The sequence below is a fragment of the Aspergillus mulundensis genome, assembly GCF_003369625.1.
Source record: "Aspergillus mulundensis strain DSM 5745 chromosome Unknown scaffold_1, whole genome shotgun sequence".
Taxonomy (NCBI): domain Eukaryota; kingdom Fungi; phylum Ascomycota; class Eurotiomycetes; order Eurotiales; family Aspergillaceae; genus Aspergillus; species Aspergillus mulundensis.
Genome location: NW_020797889.1, coordinates 2,800,249 through 2,818,690, shown reverse-complemented (window position 1 = coordinate 2,818,690; position 18,442 = coordinate 2,800,249). Strand labels below are relative to the sequence as shown.

General features: G+C 45.9%; 7 protein-coding genes across 7 annotated transcripts; 3 read left to right on the top strand and 4 right to left on the bottom strand.

Moving 5' to 3' along the window:
* Positions 1 to 1,866: 1,866 nt before the first annotated feature.
* On the top strand, positions 1,867 to 2,370 carry DSM5745_02427 (uncharacterized protein; the record flags this gene model as incomplete). Its single annotated transcript, XM_026744443.1, has 1 exon — positions 1,867 to 2,370. One exon carries the CDS (start codon positions 1,867 to 1,869, stop codon positions 2,368 to 2,370), a length of 504 nt encoding a protein of 167 aa, XP_026607606.1.
* A 1,114-nt stretch (positions 2,371 to 3,484) lies between these two features.
* DSM5745_02426 (uncharacterized protein) lies at positions 3,485 to 5,098 on the top strand (the record flags this gene model as incomplete). The annotated part of the gene is made up of 2 exons (XM_026744442.1): positions 3,485 to 3,769; positions 4,622 to 5,098. The coding sequence occupies 2 exons, from the start codon at positions 3,485 to 3,487 to the stop codon at positions 5,096 to 5,098; spliced, it is 762 nt and encodes a 253-aa protein (XP_026607605.1).
* Positions 5,099 to 5,312: 214 nt separating this feature from the next.
* Positions 5,313 to 6,755, bottom strand: DSM5745_02425 (uncharacterized protein; the record flags this gene model as incomplete). Its single annotated transcript, XM_026744441.1, has 4 exons — positions 5,313 to 5,428; positions 5,480 to 5,569; positions 5,627 to 5,869; positions 5,948 to 6,755. 4 exons carry the CDS (start codon positions 6,753 to 6,755, stop codon positions 5,313 to 5,315), a joined length of 1,257 nt encoding a protein of 418 aa, XP_026607604.1.
* Positions 6,756 to 7,261: 506 nt separating this feature from the next.
* DSM5745_02424 (NAD(P)/FAD-dependent oxidoreductase) lies at positions 7,262 to 8,633 on the bottom strand (the record flags this gene model as incomplete). Its single annotated transcript, XM_026744440.1, has 2 exons — positions 7,262 to 8,356; positions 8,424 to 8,633. The coding sequence occupies 2 exons, from the start codon at positions 8,631 to 8,633 to the stop codon at positions 7,262 to 7,264; spliced, it is 1,305 nt and encodes a 434-aa protein (XP_026607603.1).
* Positions 8,634 to 9,180: 547 nt separating this feature from the next.
* DSM5745_02423 (uncharacterized protein) lies at positions 9,181 to 10,999 on the bottom strand (the record flags this gene model as incomplete). Its single annotated transcript, XM_026744439.1, has 3 exons — positions 9,181 to 10,303; positions 10,352 to 10,824; positions 10,874 to 10,999. 3 exons carry the CDS (start codon positions 10,997 to 10,999, stop codon positions 9,181 to 9,183), a joined length of 1,722 nt encoding a protein of 573 aa, XP_026607602.1.
* Positions 11,000 to 11,423: 424 nt separating this feature from the next.
* On the top strand, positions 11,424 to 12,170 carry DSM5745_02422 (uncharacterized protein; the record flags this gene model as incomplete). Its single annotated transcript, XM_026744438.1, has 1 exon — positions 11,424 to 12,170. One exon carries the CDS (start codon positions 11,424 to 11,426, stop codon positions 12,168 to 12,170), a length of 747 nt encoding a protein of 248 aa, XP_026607601.1.
* A 208-nt stretch (positions 12,171 to 12,378) lies between these two features.
* On the bottom strand, positions 12,379 to 14,349 carry DSM5745_02421 (uncharacterized protein; the record flags this gene model as incomplete). The annotated part of the gene is made up of 2 exons (XM_026744437.1): positions 12,379 to 13,840; positions 13,889 to 14,349. 2 exons carry the CDS (start codon positions 14,347 to 14,349, stop codon positions 12,379 to 12,381), a joined length of 1,923 nt encoding a protein of 640 aa, XP_026607600.1.
* Between the last annotated feature and the right edge of the window lie 4,093 nt (positions 14,350 to 18,442).

Here is an 18,442-nt window from a genome sequence, read left to right as displayed (position 1 = left end):
TAAAAAAAAATAATAAATTATTATTTACTAATAATAGCTAGTATTATTAAAAAGCACCTTATTATTATTATTATTATTAATAAAGGCGCTAATTATACATGTTACTTTAAACCTTATTAGCTTAATTATTATATAATTATTAACTAGTATAATAAGCTTTAAAAAATTTTTAGAAGTTATTATATTTATATAAGTTATATTTATTATATTTATTATACCCTTTTTAACCGCGGCCTTTAAATATACTAAAAAAATTATAATTATAATAACCTTTATAGCCTTATTTACAAGAGCTAAAATTATAAAAATAAAATACGCCTTGTGGGCCGTGAAAATTAGTTTACTTTATTAATTAATATTTAAAAAAAAGTAATTACCTAAAGCGCTGTAATAATAATATTAAATAAAGTTAATATTTTTTATAAGTAAATTATTTTTAAAAATCTTGTTAATAATTACCTTTTTTTTATTTTTATTTTTATTTTTTTTTATTTATTATATTTATAAAAAGCGTGTTAAAAGTTACTTTAAGTAACTTTTTTTTTATTTAGTAGTGCTATGCGTACTATAAAAAAATATATATATACTTTTTTTATTTTATAAACTAGTAAATTATAAAATATTTTTAGCTAAATAATTTAAGCTTTATAAAACTTTATATTTTAAATTATGGTAAGAAAAAAATAAACCTTTATTTAAAGGGGTAACTTAAATTTTTAATGTTTTAATTTAGTAATAGTATTTTTTTATTTATTTAACTAAATAATTTTATTTTATATATTTATAAGCTTTATTATAAAAAGCTTATTTTAAGTATTATAAGCTATTATATAGCTGTAAAGTTTATAAAAGGCCTTAAATAAATTAAAAGCCTTTTTTAACCTACACATGGTATAAAGGTTTGCTTAAATAAATAAAGTATAAGTATTTTAAAAAATTATAAATATTATAAACCTTTTTTTATTATATTTTTTTATTTTTTTATTATAAGTGTTTTTTAATTTTTTATTACATGTAATAATTTTTTTATATAAGTATTTAACCTTTATTACAGGGATATTAATATTATTATTAAGTTTTATTTTTTTATAATAAGTTTTTTTAATAAATTTATTATCCTATAAGTTATAAAGATCTAGTTTTATAAGTATTAGGTAATTATTTTAAAAAACCTGTTAAAGGGAGGAGTTAAAGCCTTGTAATTTAATTTTTAGTAATTTTATTTACTAAAAATAATTTTTTTTATTAAGCTTAATAATTAAGTTAGTAATTTTTACCTTATTAGTAATAATAAAAAAGCCTTTTATTATAGTATTAATACTTAAAGTATTAAACTTAAAGGCTAGGTAAAAATTTTTTATATAAAATAATATAGTTACTAGGTTTAGCCTAGCAGTTATAATTCGTGTATTTATAAATAAAAAAAAAAGTAATAAAACCTAGGTAAAGCAAGGGCTTATAACCTAAGAAAAAAAATAATATAAGTTATAAAGTAAATAAATTAACTAACTAACTAACTATTTAAGCTAGGTGGCTATAAAACATAAAGATATTCAGGAGCGCCAAGCACCCGGGTCACGTGACCACGGGCAGTGATCCTCGACAGTAACCAGTTCATGCACTCCCTGCAGGGGCTCCGCAACACCCATGGAAGAGTATACCCGGGGTATTTCGTACTAATTTGTAGCTGGACATCTGCATGGCCGTTGTACTTTAAATACACCGCAAAGTACTTGCACTTTGCAAAGACTCATGGCCTAGGCCGTAGCACCAAACGCCTATATAAACCAGCTCATTCCGACCTCCTTAACCCAACTCAACCACAACGTCTCAACCAAGCAAGCAGCAAGCAAGCAGCAAACCAGAATGACCCGCCTCCTCCCAGTCCTCAGCCTCCTCCTCCTCTCCCTCGGCGCCAACGCCTCCCCATTTGCAACCCCACCCAGCTCCTCAAACCCAAGCACCAGCACCACCTCCACCCTCTTCGCCTTCGACCTCCCCTGCGCCGAGCTCACCACCCTCAACAACAACGTCACCCCCTTCCTGAACCTCGCCGTTCCCCCCGGAACCCCCAACAACATCGTGCCCGAGGTGACGCGCCGCCTGGGCGCCATTAACTCCTTCATCGCCGCGTACACGGGCATGCTGAACACGTTCAACACAAACAACTGCGCGAATACAGATACCGGTGTGAATATGATCCAGGCGCGCCAAGCGCCCATTGAGGATTTCCGCGCGGCTGTTTGCGAAGCTGTTGAGGGCGCGGACATGAGTGCGCTGCCTGAGGAGTTTGCGAGTATGAGGGAGCAGTGGGTTGAGGCGATGGGGTGCTCTGAAGGTGGCGCTGGTGGTAGCAGTGGGAGGTTCTAGGTGAAGCTACTGCCTACCCGACGTCCTTGCTGGTATCTTGATGCAGGTTCCTAGGGGAGAGATGGAAGGGATGGGATGGATAGGCGCTCAACCACCTACCCACCTATCCAATGTAACGTCCTAGAGCTAAGCTGGGCATTCAACATACTCGGCTTGAGTGGTCTCGTGTATGGAAACGCTCGTTATACGGTTACTAGAGCCGGGCTGTATCTAGGCTATCGACCATAGCTTGTATAGCTGTCTAGCGGAATGATCTACTGGACCTATTATCCAGCCTTACTCTCATGTCATTTTCTCGTCTCCTGAAGCGTAGACCTCTTCCGCTGAGATTTCCATGAGGCTCAGGAATACCAAATCTACACTTACTTTAACTAGGGCACCTAGGCGATGCGCCATCAGGTACCCTAGTCCGGAATTATCCCCTGATTCCTCGTTACCACCTGCACCCAACAATTGAAACAAGCCCTAGCCCCAGCCATTGCCATTGCCATCCTTCAATGCAAGACGCAGGATCGATCAATGAGACGCTCTTCTTCTTCCCTCTGCCTCCGCAAATAATGAATGTTGTACGGTACTGTGTGCAAGGTGTCGTGATGCATACTTGGACGTATCCATTGGACTATCCTATACCCTTAACTCCCCCGCCCCGCCCTCGCGCCCACGACAGGACAGAAATACTCCGGGCCGCACTTGTCCAGACTTGCAGACACCCTGTAGAGCGTGCATGAACTGGTCTGGTTACACTGTAACTCCCTCCATCTGATAGACCGTCCGAGCCAACCTGAGGTCATCCTCAACAGCTAGAAATGGCCTAGACGCATGAAATACACCGCAGTGTTGCTCTGCTATCGTACCTTGCAGGTGCAAGTTCGTGCATGTGTATCATACTCGATATACCTCCGTTGATAGAAGCAGCACTAGTAAACACCCGAGACTGAAGTCTAATATTAACTTTGCTCCAGTCGCCTCCTAAGGTCCTCATTTATGCCCCAAGGACCCTTGATCTCGCTGCCCTAAGCAAATGGGATATATCCCTCCCGTCTCTTCTTTCCCATGCCCAACTGAAACCCTGGCTTCTCCTTCTTCGACCTCTAAAAAGTCCATACCCCTAAACATGGTATTCTTCCACCTCACCCTCGTCCTCGTCGTCTCCCTCCTTTCTCTCCTGCATGTGCCAGCCTATGCCTTGCCAACCGTACCCAACTACGCCATCCATTCTGATTCCACCTTTCCCTTCGGCGGCGATAGCGCCGGCAATCTCAACACGGAGCCCTCGGGCAAACGATCGGCGCTCCAAGCACGTCAGGACCAGGACCCAATCATCCTCGTTGGGGAGGCTGTCTGTACCGCGTACGACGAGTGGGATCGGTCGTCGGTGCCGGAGTATGTGCTTGCGATGGTCAGCAATGTGCAGAGGGCGGTGGGATGCTTGGCGGTGATTTCTTAGGGTTACCTAAGGGCATGAGAGCTGGAGGGCTGCGGGGGTGCAAATGCAAAACTGCTGGGGCCATTGAACGTACTTAATCGGTCTAGCTGAGGAATTGCTCTTGATGCTCGGGGTTGAAGGGGATGAGATGGATTGAAAACTATCAGATGGGGTACTGCCTCCCTCAAGAGGCGAAGAAAGACATTGGAATAGAGTAGGTATCCAACATACCATATTCTACTATATCCATTTATCCATAGTTGAATATCTGTCTGCTGCTTCAAGGATTAAGCCAAAGCCTGCCCTAACTCTCCACTTCCTGACGTATAACAGCCGAGAATACGCATTACCCACCTCCCAGAATGTACTTCGCGAACCACGACGGCAGATTCTATATTTGCGCTTCCAGGAATTTCCCGGCCAAGTCCGTACAGTGGCATCACTTTCGATGGAATGTCCTAGCCGCATCCGACCAGCTGGGGCCTGGAGGTTGTCTCGTACTAGTTCGTATTCATATCCTGCCCGGAAACAATCTAAGACGCTAGGGCATAAAGGCTAGTCACATTCCGCAAATGGCGTTTGTGATATCTTGCGCTGGCGTTTCACATATCATTGCCATTCTACCTGCCAAGAGTAATACAGCTGCTTAGGGCTTATGGACCATCAACGTGGACCTTGTAAACGCCTACTGAGGTACATACATAGCTTGGTGCCTGGCCGCTACAACCCCTGCAATGCAAGCCATATAAATAGGCACCGCAGGTACTGCAGCATGGAAATGGAAATGGATGCTGCTTGCTCGCCCCTAACTCCTTCATCACTCAGTATCGGCTTGGCCTTGAGACGAAATGCACCTCCAGCATCTCACAGCAGCGCTTACGCTCGCCCTCCTCACCCAAACCACGCCAGGCGCAGCAGCAAAAGCAAACTGGGACCTACAGCGCCGCGACCTATCGTCAATATGCGCCTGTGACCAGCTCGCATCCACCTACGCCACCCGCCTCATCCTCCCGGGCTCCCAGAACTACCTACACTGCCCAAGCAGCAGACGCATACTGGGATGTGCGGGCCGTTGTTGAGGCGGCGAGATTCGAGGGCGATGAGATTGCGGCGGGGATGGTGGCGACGGTTGGTATGAATGTCAGTGCGGGCGTGGCGTCGGCGACGTTGATGGGGGTGCAGGAGGGCGTGACTGGCGCTGGGGCGCCGTCGCGGCTTGCGAATTTCACGTCGCTTTCGCAGGGTGGGATTAATACTGTTGGGACGATGAGGGAGTGGGCGGAGGGTGCAAGAGCTGTATGACCCGGATGGAGTGTTTACGAGGTTGAGCTGGGGTGGGTTTAAGCTGAGCGTTTGACTGCCTATCGTACCTACCTTATGGCCATTTGCTTGATATCAACCCAAGGTTGGTTAGGGTTAGGGTTGGATTGAACGGAGGGGGGATGAGGACTGAGTCCAATCATTGGAAGCGTGCGTTGTCTGAGTGCTTCAGATCATGTACAATAATATCCTGCTCTCACTGCTCCCTCGCAAGAACCTCCCCAATCGACCTGGCCACATACTCGACATTCCCCGTGTTGAGTCCCGCAATCGAGATCCGCGAGTTGTCCGCCATGTAGATGTGGTACTCGTCTAAGCACTAATGCATCAGTCAAGAACCCTTCACCAAGTACGAGAACTCACCCCTAAGAGCCAGCACAACCTCCTTACTGAGCCCCAAAAACCCAAACATGCCCGACTGTCTAACGAGATGGCCCCAGTCATGTTCGGGCGCTACAGTTCCGTTAGTTCAATCTATCCACATCCAGTTCATTCCCAGACAGATCCTACCGTATCTCCCCAACCCCTCAACCAGCGCCCTCCTCATCTCCGCAATCCTCCCACTCATCGTCCTCAAATCCTCAAACCACAGCCCCTTCAGCCTCTCATCCCCTAGCACCGTCTCCGCGATCCTCGCCCCAAAGGCCGGCGGGTTCGAGATCTCCGAGCGCTGCAGCGACTCCAGCACGGACTGTGTGTTTCTCGCGGTCGTGCCGTCAGCCGTGACGATTATGACGGCGCCGACGCGTTCGCCTGGACACCGTGGCAGGCTGGTTAGTACGATACCTCGCCTCCTTGTGCTTGGTACATAGAAGAGAGAAGTGAACGCACCATAAAGCCCCATATTCTTCGCGAAGCTCGCGCAAACCGCACACTCGATCCCGAGCTCGGCTGCAAAATACCGAATCGCCCACGCATCCGCATCATAGTCCCCCGAGTTGAAGCCCAGATACGCCGCGTCAAAGACAGGGAACAGCCCGCGGTCTTTGACGATCGCCCCGATCTCCTTCCACTGTTCGACGGTTGGGTCCAGGCCTGTGGGGTTATGCGCGCATGCATGCAAGATGAACACGGATGCGGGCTCTGCGGAGCGGAGCGCGGATAGGTAGGAATCTATATCGAGGGATTTGGTGTGCGCGTTGTAGTACGTAAACGGCACGACGTCGAAGCCCAGCGATGAGAAGAGGAGGTGGTGGTTTGACCAGGTTGGAGCGGGGATGTATACTTTCCTCTTCTCAAGCAGGTGCTTGGGCGTGACGGACTTGATCAGCGCGCCGGCGAGATGCAGAGACCCCGTGCCTGAAACCGCCTGGGACGTCGCGAGTTTCTGAGCGAGCGCGTCGTATCCCCCGCCGAAGATCAGCTTTGCGACGCCGTCCCGTAGTCCTTTTAGGCCTAGAATCGGGAGGTACTCGTGATACAGCCCGTTCTCGAGGATGGCTTTTCGCGCTTCGCGCACGGAGGGCAGGACCCATGGCTGGCCGTTGTCGTCGCGGTAGGTGCCTTGGCCGAGGTTTACTTTGACGGGCGAGGGGTCGACGTTGTATTGGGCTGTTAGGGCGAAGATTGCGTCGGGGGGAATGTAGGGGGCGGAGGAGAAGAGGGATGTTGTTGTGGTGGTGGTGGTGGTTGTCGACATTTTGGTGAAGGTTGGGGACTTGGTAGAGCGAGGAGGTATGAGGCAGGAACTGATACTTTGTCTTGCAGGTCATGGAGGGGCAATGTATAGATACCTCCAAAGACATCAGATACCTACGATACCTACTATGGTAGTAATGTTGGCGTCGGGGGACGGACCCGAGACCCGGAGGGGCTGCCGAGGGCGTCTATCAACGGGTGGGGGTCCGAGAGTTGGAGTAGCCTTTTCCTCGGAGAACTGGTCACAGGATTGGACGATGCGTCATTGCAGTCCTTACAATGTTTTTGAATCTGAGACGGTGGTTAATGGGAATCTGAAGGCAGGGCGGGCCTTAGACATTACCCTACGCACAGGGCTCTGCTGATCTAGGGTAAGCGTGGCTAGCCCTAAGTCGACCATCCTGATTCGGAACATAACATGGCAACATAACATTGAACAAACTCATCACACCGGTAGAGAAACAAATCATCACATCAGTTAAAAGCAAATCCAACCCATCCAGTAGTCTAAAGCTTCGTCCTCCCCGGCAACACATCCCTCAACTCCCTCGACTCCCCAAGCCTCCAACTCACATCACCGCCCCAATCCTCCTTTCCCCCTCCAGCCTCCTTCCACCTCCACCTGCTAACCTTCTGCTCGCCCTGCTGATCCTCAAGCAAATCCCTCACCCACCCGCCCACAATCGGAAACATCTTAAACCCATGCCCCGAGTCCCCAGAAAGCACAACCACGGACCCCTGACTCCCCGGCACATAATCCACAATGAAATCGCTATCCTTCGTATCCGCAAACCAGCACAGGCTCTTCTTCACCAGCGGCCTCCCCGCAAGCCCCGGCAGCGTCTGCGCCAGCAGCTTCCGGATCCGGCCCTCATCCTCGGCTGGTAAAAACCCATTCACCACATCCAGATGCTCGGGGAACGGCGAATGCGACACCCCGCTCGCGCGATCCGTGTTGATGTACCCCCCGCCCATGGGACACAGCTTCAGCAGATTCGTCTTGGGATCCGGCTCGAAGAAGAACCCGAAGTCGCGCGCGTACGTCACGGGGATCCCCCGCAGCGCAGCCGTCTCCTCATCGCTCAGCAAAACGTGCGCAACGCTCCACGCCTTCGCCACAATCTGCGTCCCGAGACTCGGGAGGATCTTGCCGACCCCCGCGCCCGCAGCCACAATCACCAGCCCGGCAGCGTGGAATCGCCCATCCCCCGTCCTAACCCCAACCGCCTTCCCACCCTCGTAAACAATCTCAGCAACACCCCCCTGCTGCGCACCAAGGAAGAACTTCACCCCGGCGCCCTGCGTAACGCGGTATATCCCGGCGAGCGCATTCCCCGAGTGCGCGTAGCCATCAAACCGATTCATGTACCCCCTCCACCCAGGCAGCGGGCCATCACACTGCCAGAACCAAGGGCGGATATCGCCGGGTCCGTTGAGGGGGACGACATGCGGCGCGATTGTAGGATGCGATGTCGCGGCATCCTGGAAGCGCTTCAGTGTCTCCTGGGCCTTTTGGGGCGCGGCGCCGGACACGCAGTGCAGGAAGCCGGTTTGGTGGAAGTAGGGGGCGAACAGCGGGGTTTTCCAGGTTTTTATTGCTTCCTGCGCCACGAGCAAAAGGTGTTAGCGTGAATGAAGGGGGATTGGGAAGGGAGAGGTGCAGGCGTACAATCGTCAGATCGGTGTAGAATTTATCCTCGTACTCGGCGCGCACGATCTTATTCAGGTCGTTTGCGGCGGAGTACCGCGGGGGAATCTGTTCGTCTTGCTCGAAGACGGTGATGTCGGTGTAGTTGTTTTGCACGAGGTGGAGGGCTGTGGATAGGCCGAAGGCGCCGCCGCCGATGATGAGGATGGGCGTGGACTTTGGGACGGCCATTGTGGTTCCGATTTCGAGTAGTCTGCAATCTGCAATTGCGATAGCAAGGGTTATGGATATGGACGATGCTGGTAGCCGCGGAGAGCAGTTATATAGCTAGCTACCTGTGCATGAGTGTCGTGGCATGATCCCGACCTCATGGTCGGGAGGGATGCCGGTGATCTGGAGGGCGTGATAAGGACCGGGAGGGGGGCCGGTGAGGGGCACCCCGCGTTTACGGTCGTAGATAGCGAGCTTTATCTGTGGAGTTGGTAGAGCTGTAGTGGGGTGAGTCGGATATGCTCCGTGTGCTTGCTGTAACTTGTAAGCGAGGTAAGACGAATGACAGCGTTCGTGATGAATGAATTCTTGCTAATGGTAGATTAGGGCTCCGAGGCCCGGTGCCCTTCTTTTTACCATACCCAACCTTAGGTTGGAGATTGCAGTACCCCAATCAAGCAGACAAAGTGAAGTAAAACCAAGCAATAACTAACAATCCATTTTAACTCATAACTATCGTACGCATACATCCCGTCATCCCTAAACAAAACCAACCTTGGAACTCTATCTACTCGTTACTAGGATACTTGAACCCCTCCAACGGGAAAAACTCCTCCTTAATCATACGCGGGCTCGTAAACCGCCTCAGAATATCCGAAGACCCGGCCTTATCATTCGTACCGCTCGCCCTGGCCCCGCCAAAACTCTGCTGCCCGATCAACGCCGCCGTCGTCTTACAGTTGATATAGAAGTTGCCGGCGCTGTAGCGCAGCGCGTCCTCCGCCTCGCGGATGACCTTCCGATCACTTGCAAAGACCGCACCCGTGAGCGCGAACCCGCCGCCCGCCGCATCGACCTGGCCGAGGAGTTCACTCCACTCGTTGTCCGGGTACACGTACACCGCGAGCACGGGGCCGAAGATCTCCTCGTTGAAGAGGCGGTGGGTGGGCGAGTCTGTCTGGTAGACGGTGGGATTGACGTAGAAGCCGGTAGTGCCGTCGTAGGATCCGCCGGCGATGAGCTTGAGCGAGGGATCGGCGTTGCTCTCGTCGATGATGGACTTGATCTTGTCGAAGGAGCGGCGGTGGATGACGGGGCCCATGAAGGCGTCGAGATCTTTATCGGGGTTTCCGATGGTGATTTCCTGCACGCCGGCCTTGAGCAGCGAGATGAACTCCTCGGCGCGAGAGGCGGGGATATACGCGCGCGATGTGGCAGAGCACTTCTGCCCCTGGTACTCGAATGCGCCGCGGATGGTGTGGTTGACCGCGCTCGGGATATCAGCGGTGTTGTGGACAAGGTGGAAGTTCTTTCCGGAGGTCTCGCCGACGACGCGGGGGAACTCGCGGTACGTCTTGTTTCCGATGCCCTCGCCGATCTTCGCGTAGATGGAGCGGAAGACGTCGGAGGAGCCGATGAAGTTGAGGCCTGCGAAGTCGCGGTGCGCCAGCGCGATGTCGGTGATCTGCTCGGCGTCGCCGGGGACGAATTGCACGACGTCTGGGGGGAGGCCGGCTTCCAGCAGGATCTTGTAGATCAGGCTGCTGGCGTAGATGTTGGAAGGCGAGGGCTTCCAGAGGACAACGTTGCCCATGAGCGCGGGGCCCGAGAGGAGCGAGCCGCCCAGCGCGGTGAAGTTGAAGGGAGAGACGGCGTAGACGAAGCCTTCGAGGGGGCGGTATTCCATGCGGCTGGAAACGTCAGTCTAGGTCTTTGTATTGTATGAAAGAGAGAGGTACCTCCACATCCCATCGGTCCCCCTGGTCGGCTGACGCTCCAACAACTCCGCCGCAAAGTTGCAATTGAGGCGGAAGAAATCCGCCAGTTCAGCGGCGGCATCAATCTCCGCCTGCCAGATGTTCTTCCCCTGGCCCAGCATCGTCGCGGCAATCAGCTCGTAGCGGTACTTGCCGGTCACCAACTCTGCAGCCTTGAGGAAGATAGCGGCGCGGTCGACGAACGGCGTGTTCTCCCAGTCCTTCTTGGCCTTGAGGGCGGACTCAATGGCCGCAGAGACCTGCTCCTTCGACGCGACGGGGTAGTTTGTGAAGGTTGTGGCGTGCTCGGCGGGAAGAGGCTGGTCCCATGATGTCGAGGCGGCTTGGACCTTGCCGTTGTAGTAGATGGAGCTTTGCACGGGGAGTTGGGCGCGGAGGGTCTTGAGGGCGGCTTCGATCTTGGTGCGTTCGGGGGAGCCTTTTACGTAGGTGGGCTGGGCACGTCAGTTTGAATCTGAATTGATGAGTTGGATGTGGACATACGTTGGGCTCGTTCCGCGCATCGGGAAGTCTGAAGGGGGCAGTGGCCTTGGTCCGGATCTGGGTCCGGGGGAGGCGCTGCAGACGCGCAGAGGAGGAGAGTCTGGGTGTGAGGAGCCTGGTAGACATGGTGATGGTTGAAGAGGATGAAGATGAATTGGCAAAGTCGAGGAGAGAAGCAGCTTTATCCTTTGCAGAGTTGTTGGAGAGTCGGGAGCGCACCCGAGGGTTCCAGTTCCCCGCATCGCAGCGCTGGCTATCGCATCTGCACCACGGGAGGGGAGCCGTGATCGGTGGCGGAGACAGAAGAATGATTTCAATGACTAACTCGTAGATTATCTTCTGAACAGAAACTGGATAGACAAGAGACAAGATGGACGTGATGGAAACGCACCAAAGCCCAACCCACCACCTCCCGCCGACGGGAAGCCCTAACTGGCGCGCCCTCAGCGGCGACCTCACAGCAGCCACAGTCGCCGCACTCCTCGTCTCGCCCACAGTAACAATAATCGACAGGCGCGTACTCTCCCAAGATACCTAAGTGCCATCACTAATGAAAGGCAGATCCCTCGTTGAAAAAGCCTCCACCAGCAAACCCATCCTCTCCTCCCTCCACAACCACACCCGCGCAGCCCTAACCCAGCCCACGCGCTTCCTCCTCTCAAAACCCCACGGCCACGTCTTCGCCCTCTACGCCGCAACATACACCGTCGCAAACGGCACCGAAACAATCACAAAGCACTCGCACCCGTCCCTCTCAGGCGCCCTGACCTTCGCCGCGACATTCGCCGTGAACATCCCGCTAGGCGTGTGGAAGGACATCCGGTTCGCGCAGTTCTTCGGCGCTGGCGCCTCACAGGTCCCTGTCCCTAAGACCGCAACCGCAACCGCCGCAAAGACCGGGGCACTGCCAGTCCCGCCGAGAAAGACAGGCTCGGCCGCAGCAACAGCAACCCTGCTGATCCGCGACGCCGTAACAATCTACGGCTCATTCACACTCGCCCAGTCATGCGCGGACCTAATCCCCGACTCCGTGGCGAGCCATCCATATTCAAAGACCGTGTTCACGCAGCTCGTTGTCCCCGTGCTGTCGCAGCTGATTGCGACCCCGCTGCATCTGCTGGGCTTGGATCTGTATAACCGCCAATACCGGGTTCCTGTGAGAGACCGGGCGGCGCTGGTCTGGAGGGATTTGGGCTCGGCGACGGCGGTCAGGTGTGCGAGGATTGTGCCGGCGTTTGGGGTCGGGTGTTTGGTGAATATGGGGCTTAGGGGGGTTTTGCATGGTTGGGTTGATTAAATGGGATGGGATGTTTTTGATGGATGGATGCATCCATGTGATGGATGATGATTTACGAATGTGGTTTGGCTTCCCGGGGAGGTCCTAGATGAAGTTGTCTGTAAGGCTCTACGGACTTTTTCAGCGGGACGCGAGATAATCTGCAGGAGTTATGGTTGACTCCAAGTATTACCACTCATATTAACCATGATAGACACAGATAGTGAGCCTAATAAAACCCCTCCCTCTGAATCCTCTCATTGGACACGCCCACAGCCCTAAGACCATCAACCACCACATTCCCAAACCCATTCGGACCACAAATGAACACATCTTTACCGGTAATATTAGGGACAGTCTCCCAGTACTCCGGTATAATCCGACCCTCGTGAATGCGTACCCGGATGTTATCCGTATTGTAGGCAGCAGCCCTAATATCAGTTCCCACCGGAGCCCGCGTGAACAAGTCAAGGGTGATCGTAAGCTTGGGAACTCTCTTAGGGAAATCTGTCAAAATCTTCCTAAGCAGCTCGAGCAGGATATCTGGCTCCCGCGTCGACAAAGCGAAGATGATATCCCCGCTGGCGTTTTCCCTTGACACCAGCGCATCAAGCATGGCAAGGAACGGCGTGATCCCAATCCCACCAGCAACCCAGAGGACGTCGAGCTCATCGTTGCTGAGAACAAAGTCACCCGTGACGCCGACAATATCAGCCACCACAGAGTCGGCAATGTGAATCTGGTGCCGTAGTGTCCGGGGGTGTCTTCGTAAAATATTGAACAGTGCACCGGTCACTGCACCCCCCTTCATCTCCCGCATCGTCAGCTCAAACCACGCTACATTGTTATCCTCATGAGCGCTCGAGACAGTCCACGTCCGGACTCTGTCGTCGTTGATTGAGCCGGGCGCAGTGTCTGCCATATGCCGGTATGTCGGTGGGCCGAGCCAGTCCATGAAGTCGAGGACGATGGCTTGGCCGGGGCGGATGCTGAGGGTTTTCGCCTCGTGTTGCTTAGACTCTACTTTGAATCTGAAGACGGCGAGATCATGGGAAAGCTGCCGGGCGCTTTCGAGTCGTGCTTTGTGCGCAGCATCGCCAGCACCGCCTTGCTCGTCCTCTTCGACCAGGTATTTCACCTTAGGGCTATACGGACTCCTTCCGACCTCTGACCCCGGCGCTTGTCGTACCGGAAGCGCGTCCTTCACCAGCGTGTAACCTGTGACTTCCAGCACTGTAACGGTCCCAGCATGCCTCTTCATGACTTTCCCCACCTCCTCGCCAACAAGGTTCTTTGCGTTCCCCGTAAGGTAGAGTACATCGCCAGTCTCAAAGTCTACGATGGTGAATCCTGCAACACCGGAAGCTTCGATGTTCCCCAACGACGAGAGAAATCTGTTACCCGAGTAGTCTGGCAGGACGACTGTGTGGCCGTCGCTGGGGAGCACGCGGATGAAGCCCGGGAGTCCGCCGCGAGCGTTCATCCCTGCGTGCGAGGGGTATGTTCGTGCCGTGGCGGGGTCGGCTTTGTAGATGCTTGCGATGAAAACTGTGTCCGCGGAGGTGATCATGTTGATGACCTCGGTGGGGAGTTGGGAGTCCGGTGGCATCGACTGCACGCGGTGGGCGATCGTGGGATTTGCGTTTGGGTGAGGGATTAGATGGCGGGTGTTGATGTATTTGGGGCAGTTTCTGTTCAGTGTCAGTGCAATGCTACAGGACATGATGAAAACAACTCACCCAACAGCCTCATTGACCTCCACACGCACCACATACTCCTCCTTCGCAACAGCACGAACACCCCTCACAGACCCAGCAAACTTATTCCTCCGTCTGGTGCTGAACTCAATGCCTAAACCCGCCGTCAACGCTCTCTCCTCAGCCTTCCCACTCCATCCATCTAACAGCTCCGCGAGCGGGTCCCCATCCCAGACGTGAAGTCCAAAAACGAGCGTTTTCAGATCGGGACTCGTAACAAACCCGATCTCCCCAGATCCGGCAGCGATTCCTGCCCACGGCCGCCCATCTTCATCGATGACTGTCAGCGGAATGAATGGGAGGTTCGAGGTGTGGAAGATGCGATGTTGTTCTCGAAGCTGGGATTCAATAACGACGTAGCTTGCCGCTATGCTGTCCGGGAAGTGCAGGAGGTTGTGCAGTTTTGTTTCGCCGGGGTGCCAGCCTTGCAGGGCGGTTGCCATGTCTGTATTCTCAAATTGCAGGTGCTCTGCTAGGGTAAGCTAAGTGGAGAAGGTTGGGTATGGACTGTGAATGGGAGCAATGATGTGGGGAGGATATGAAGAGGACAGTGAGTCTCTACTATTCGCATGTGATAGAAGGCGTACGGAGACGTGCACCAAAAGTTTCCGCACACGCTAGTAAGCTTTGTGTAACTTTTGAATTTTTTTATATATAATTACTATAGAAACAAATTCCAAGAGTACATAAACTATACTAAAACTAAAGGTACCCCCCTAAAATTAAAAAATAATTTAAAATTAAAAAAATAAAGCTATTTAAACACCCAATTATTATTATTTTTTAGTAAAGGAAGGTTTTAACACATAAAAAGCTGCCTTTTTACCTTATAGCCCTTTTAATTATATATATTTTAATCCTTACAAGCCTTTTAATACTTATTACCTTTTTTATAGTAAATAACCTTTTAAATATGTTAAACTAGCCTCTTAATCTAGTATTAAATAATTTTTTAAAAAAGCTTTTTTTAGGCTTTATACTAGGCTACTTTACTAGTTTTTTTATTTTAAGGCACTTTATATAAAGTTATACGCTTTTTTATTTAGGCCTAAGTAAACTTAATAATATTAAGATCTAGTAAATTATTAGGTGTGGTAGCAGATTGCACCGTATGCGAATAAAAAGAGTCTTAATTTTTAAGTAAGCCGTAGAGCGGCTAAAATATCTCCATGTTATATAATAGGGTGGTAATATAAGGCAGAACCTATATACCTGGAATATGGCCTGTATATAACCACATATTCCCCCCGCTAAAAAGCATAGCATATAATAAGAAAAAAAAGCTAAATACTAACTTGGAGCTAAGCTTAACAAATAAGAAATATAATATTATAAAATAAAAGTTAATAAAAAAGACTTTTTAATAAAGCAGAGCTTAATATAAACCAAAAACCAGAAAATTAAAAAAAACACTACCAAGCAGCTAGTAACCAGAGTCAAACTTAACAAAGGAATATAAAACGGCGTTAAAAAGTGTAGAAAGATGGGGTATTATAGCATTTAAAGCAGCCATAAAACAGCCGTTGGAGCGTAGTGCAAGTATAAATAAAAGTAAAATAAAGTAAAGATAGGGTATTGCCTAAAATAAACAGCCTTTAAAGTATAATATAAAAAGGCTAGCTATAAACTAGCTTATTTTTCTTTTTTTTATATTTAAGGTAGGTAGTAAAGTACTTATATATAATTTACACCTTTATATTATAAAACGCTGGATTAAAAATCTTATTTTATATATTTTTTAAATAATTAATATAAAATATTTTTAGGGCTGTAAGAAGCTTTACTATATTACTAGTAAATATTATTTTAAATAAATATTTAGGTATATTTTTAACATGGTTAATAATTACTTTAAAAGCCTATTCCTAAGAATAACCGGCCTTAATATTCTTTTATATAAAATTTAAATAATATTTTTTATATAGGCCGCGCAGGGTAATTAAATAGTAGTTTAATTTTATTTTTATTTTTTTAGGTCCTTAAGTATTAATAGGCTAATAATATTATAAATATTTGTAAGACCAACAAGTCTCGAAGATCTTTACTAACAATAAAGATATTAATAAAGGAATCTAACTAATAAGAATAAAGTATTCTAAACCTTATTAAATAACACTAAAAAAGTTGCTTAAAAATTTAGGAAGAAGGCTGGCCTTAAGGCCACCTTTATAAACCTTTAAGTTATACTTAAGCTATTTTTAATTAAAAAGTAAATATAGGTTTAAATACTTTACGCACAGGTTTTTACTTTAACTTATACTTAAGACTTACCCTAGCCTTGCCTAACTAGTAGCCAAGACCTTAAATATTAATAACCTAGTTAAATTATATAGCCTAATATAATAATAAAATATATTAAGCCTTAGTGGCCTAAGGCCAAAGCTTAGGTTATTTAAAGTACTAATTTTAAATTAATAGTAAATTAGCTTTAGTAATATTAAATAAAAAAATATTAGCCTTAATAATTTTTTTTTTTTTAATTAAAGGGTTGTCCGCGACCCATTACTAAACTAAAAAAAATAATAATAAAATGCTATTATTATTATTAATATTAATACTAAATATATTTTTATTATTACTATTCTTAACTTTATTAAAGTATTATTTAATATATTAAATTTAGTATTTTATTCTTATTATTTATAGCGCTTTAAATAAAATATAATATTTATTTATACCTAAAAGGGGAAAGGCGGTGCTTTAATAATACCTAGTATAAAAGTATAAATTATAATATAGTTTATAATTTTATAAACTCCTAAGCTTATTAAACTTTTTGCTAAATAAAAAGTTACCTTTTTTTTATTATAGTTAAAAAAAAGCCCTTTCGGGCGCTGCCCTGGCTTTTTAATAAATAAAAAAAAAGTGCCTTGTTATAATTATAGTAATTTAAAATATTCTTATTTTTACTTTTTAAACTCCCATGGTGGTATAATTATAAAACCCCTTTAATATAATATTTTTACTAACTTTAAAAGCCCTTGGTATTTTTAATCTTTTTTTTACACTAGTCCCCCTTTAGTTTTAAGAACTTTAATTTTAATTAGTTCTTGGGTAATAATAATAATAACTAGTATAACTTACGCCTAATAAGCACCTTTAAAATATATAGTAAGGTTATAGGTAATAATTTAATAAGTTTTTTTTACTTTAATAATTACTAACTAGTGGCAGTCCGCCAGCACTTTATTAAATATACTAACTTTTAATTTTATAATAATTATTTTATTATTTAATTATAGCTCCCGCGCCCCCTAGCTTATCTTTTTTTACTTTACCTAGCTTTATGCTAGCCTTTACCCTTATTAATACCTTTATTATGGGTTTTATGCTACTACCCCCTTAGGCTTTTTTTTTTAGCCTCCGGCTTTTTTTTTTATAAATATACCTTATTTTTAACTAGTTTGCTGGTAAAATAGCTTTAATATAAATATTAGCTAATAAAAAATAGGTTTACTTGTGGTGTGTAAAGTATATTTAGGTATATAAAAATAATAGGTTAATTAATAGCCTTAATAACTATATTTATTTAGCCCCCGGGTGTAATTACTTTTATTATATTTATAATAAGGGTACTTGCCTCCCCCTACTATTTTATATAAAAAAAATATTATTTTTTTATAATAAATAAACCCTAGTAACTATAATAAATATTTTTATTATTAAAATATATTTACTTACTAGGTTAAACTAATAATAAAGGCTTATAAAAAAAAAATAAGCCTTAAGGTCCATGTAATAAAGGTTTTAGCTTTAATTATTTAAAAGCTTGTTTAATTTTTTTAGCTTATTATTAAATAGCCCCTGGCCTATTTTAATAATAGCTAGAATAGTTATTAATTTGCTAATATCTTTTTTTTAAAGGACAAGCTTATCACGCCTTTTTTTTTAAAAAATACTAGGTATAAAAAAAAAACGCCTGGAAAGGCCCCTGCTTTTATTCTTAATATTAAATAATAATTTTTTATTACGGCCTTATTATATAGTTAGTTATTATTTTTTTTTTTTAAAAAAAATAAGAAATCCTTTTTTTTTTAATATTTTAACTTTAATATAAACATAGTTTTTTATTCTAAATTATAATTTAGAATAAATTTTAATACCAAGCCGGCGGCGTTCTAGCTATAGTTTATTAAACCTTAAAATTTTATAAAAAAATAAAAAAGGTAACTACTTTATTTATGGCCTTAGGTATAATTTTAAAACCTTATAAAATAAAAAATCTTGCACCCCTTTTTAAAGCCATAGGTAACTAGTTATAATTAAGTAGTGGTTTAATAATTTTTTAATAATATTAGTAGTTTATTAAACCTTAAAATTTAATAAAAAAAAAAAGGTATTTAACTTAGCAAGGTTATTACCTTTTTTTTTTAAACTAGTGGTAGACTAGTATTATTATAGCTAGTTTTTTATAATTTACTAGGGCTTTTTATACATGCTTAAAATTAAAAAGTAATTTTTATAAATTCTTATAGCTAGGCCAGCCCTTTTACTTAATAAAAAATTTATTATATTTATAAATTTATTATTTTTTAA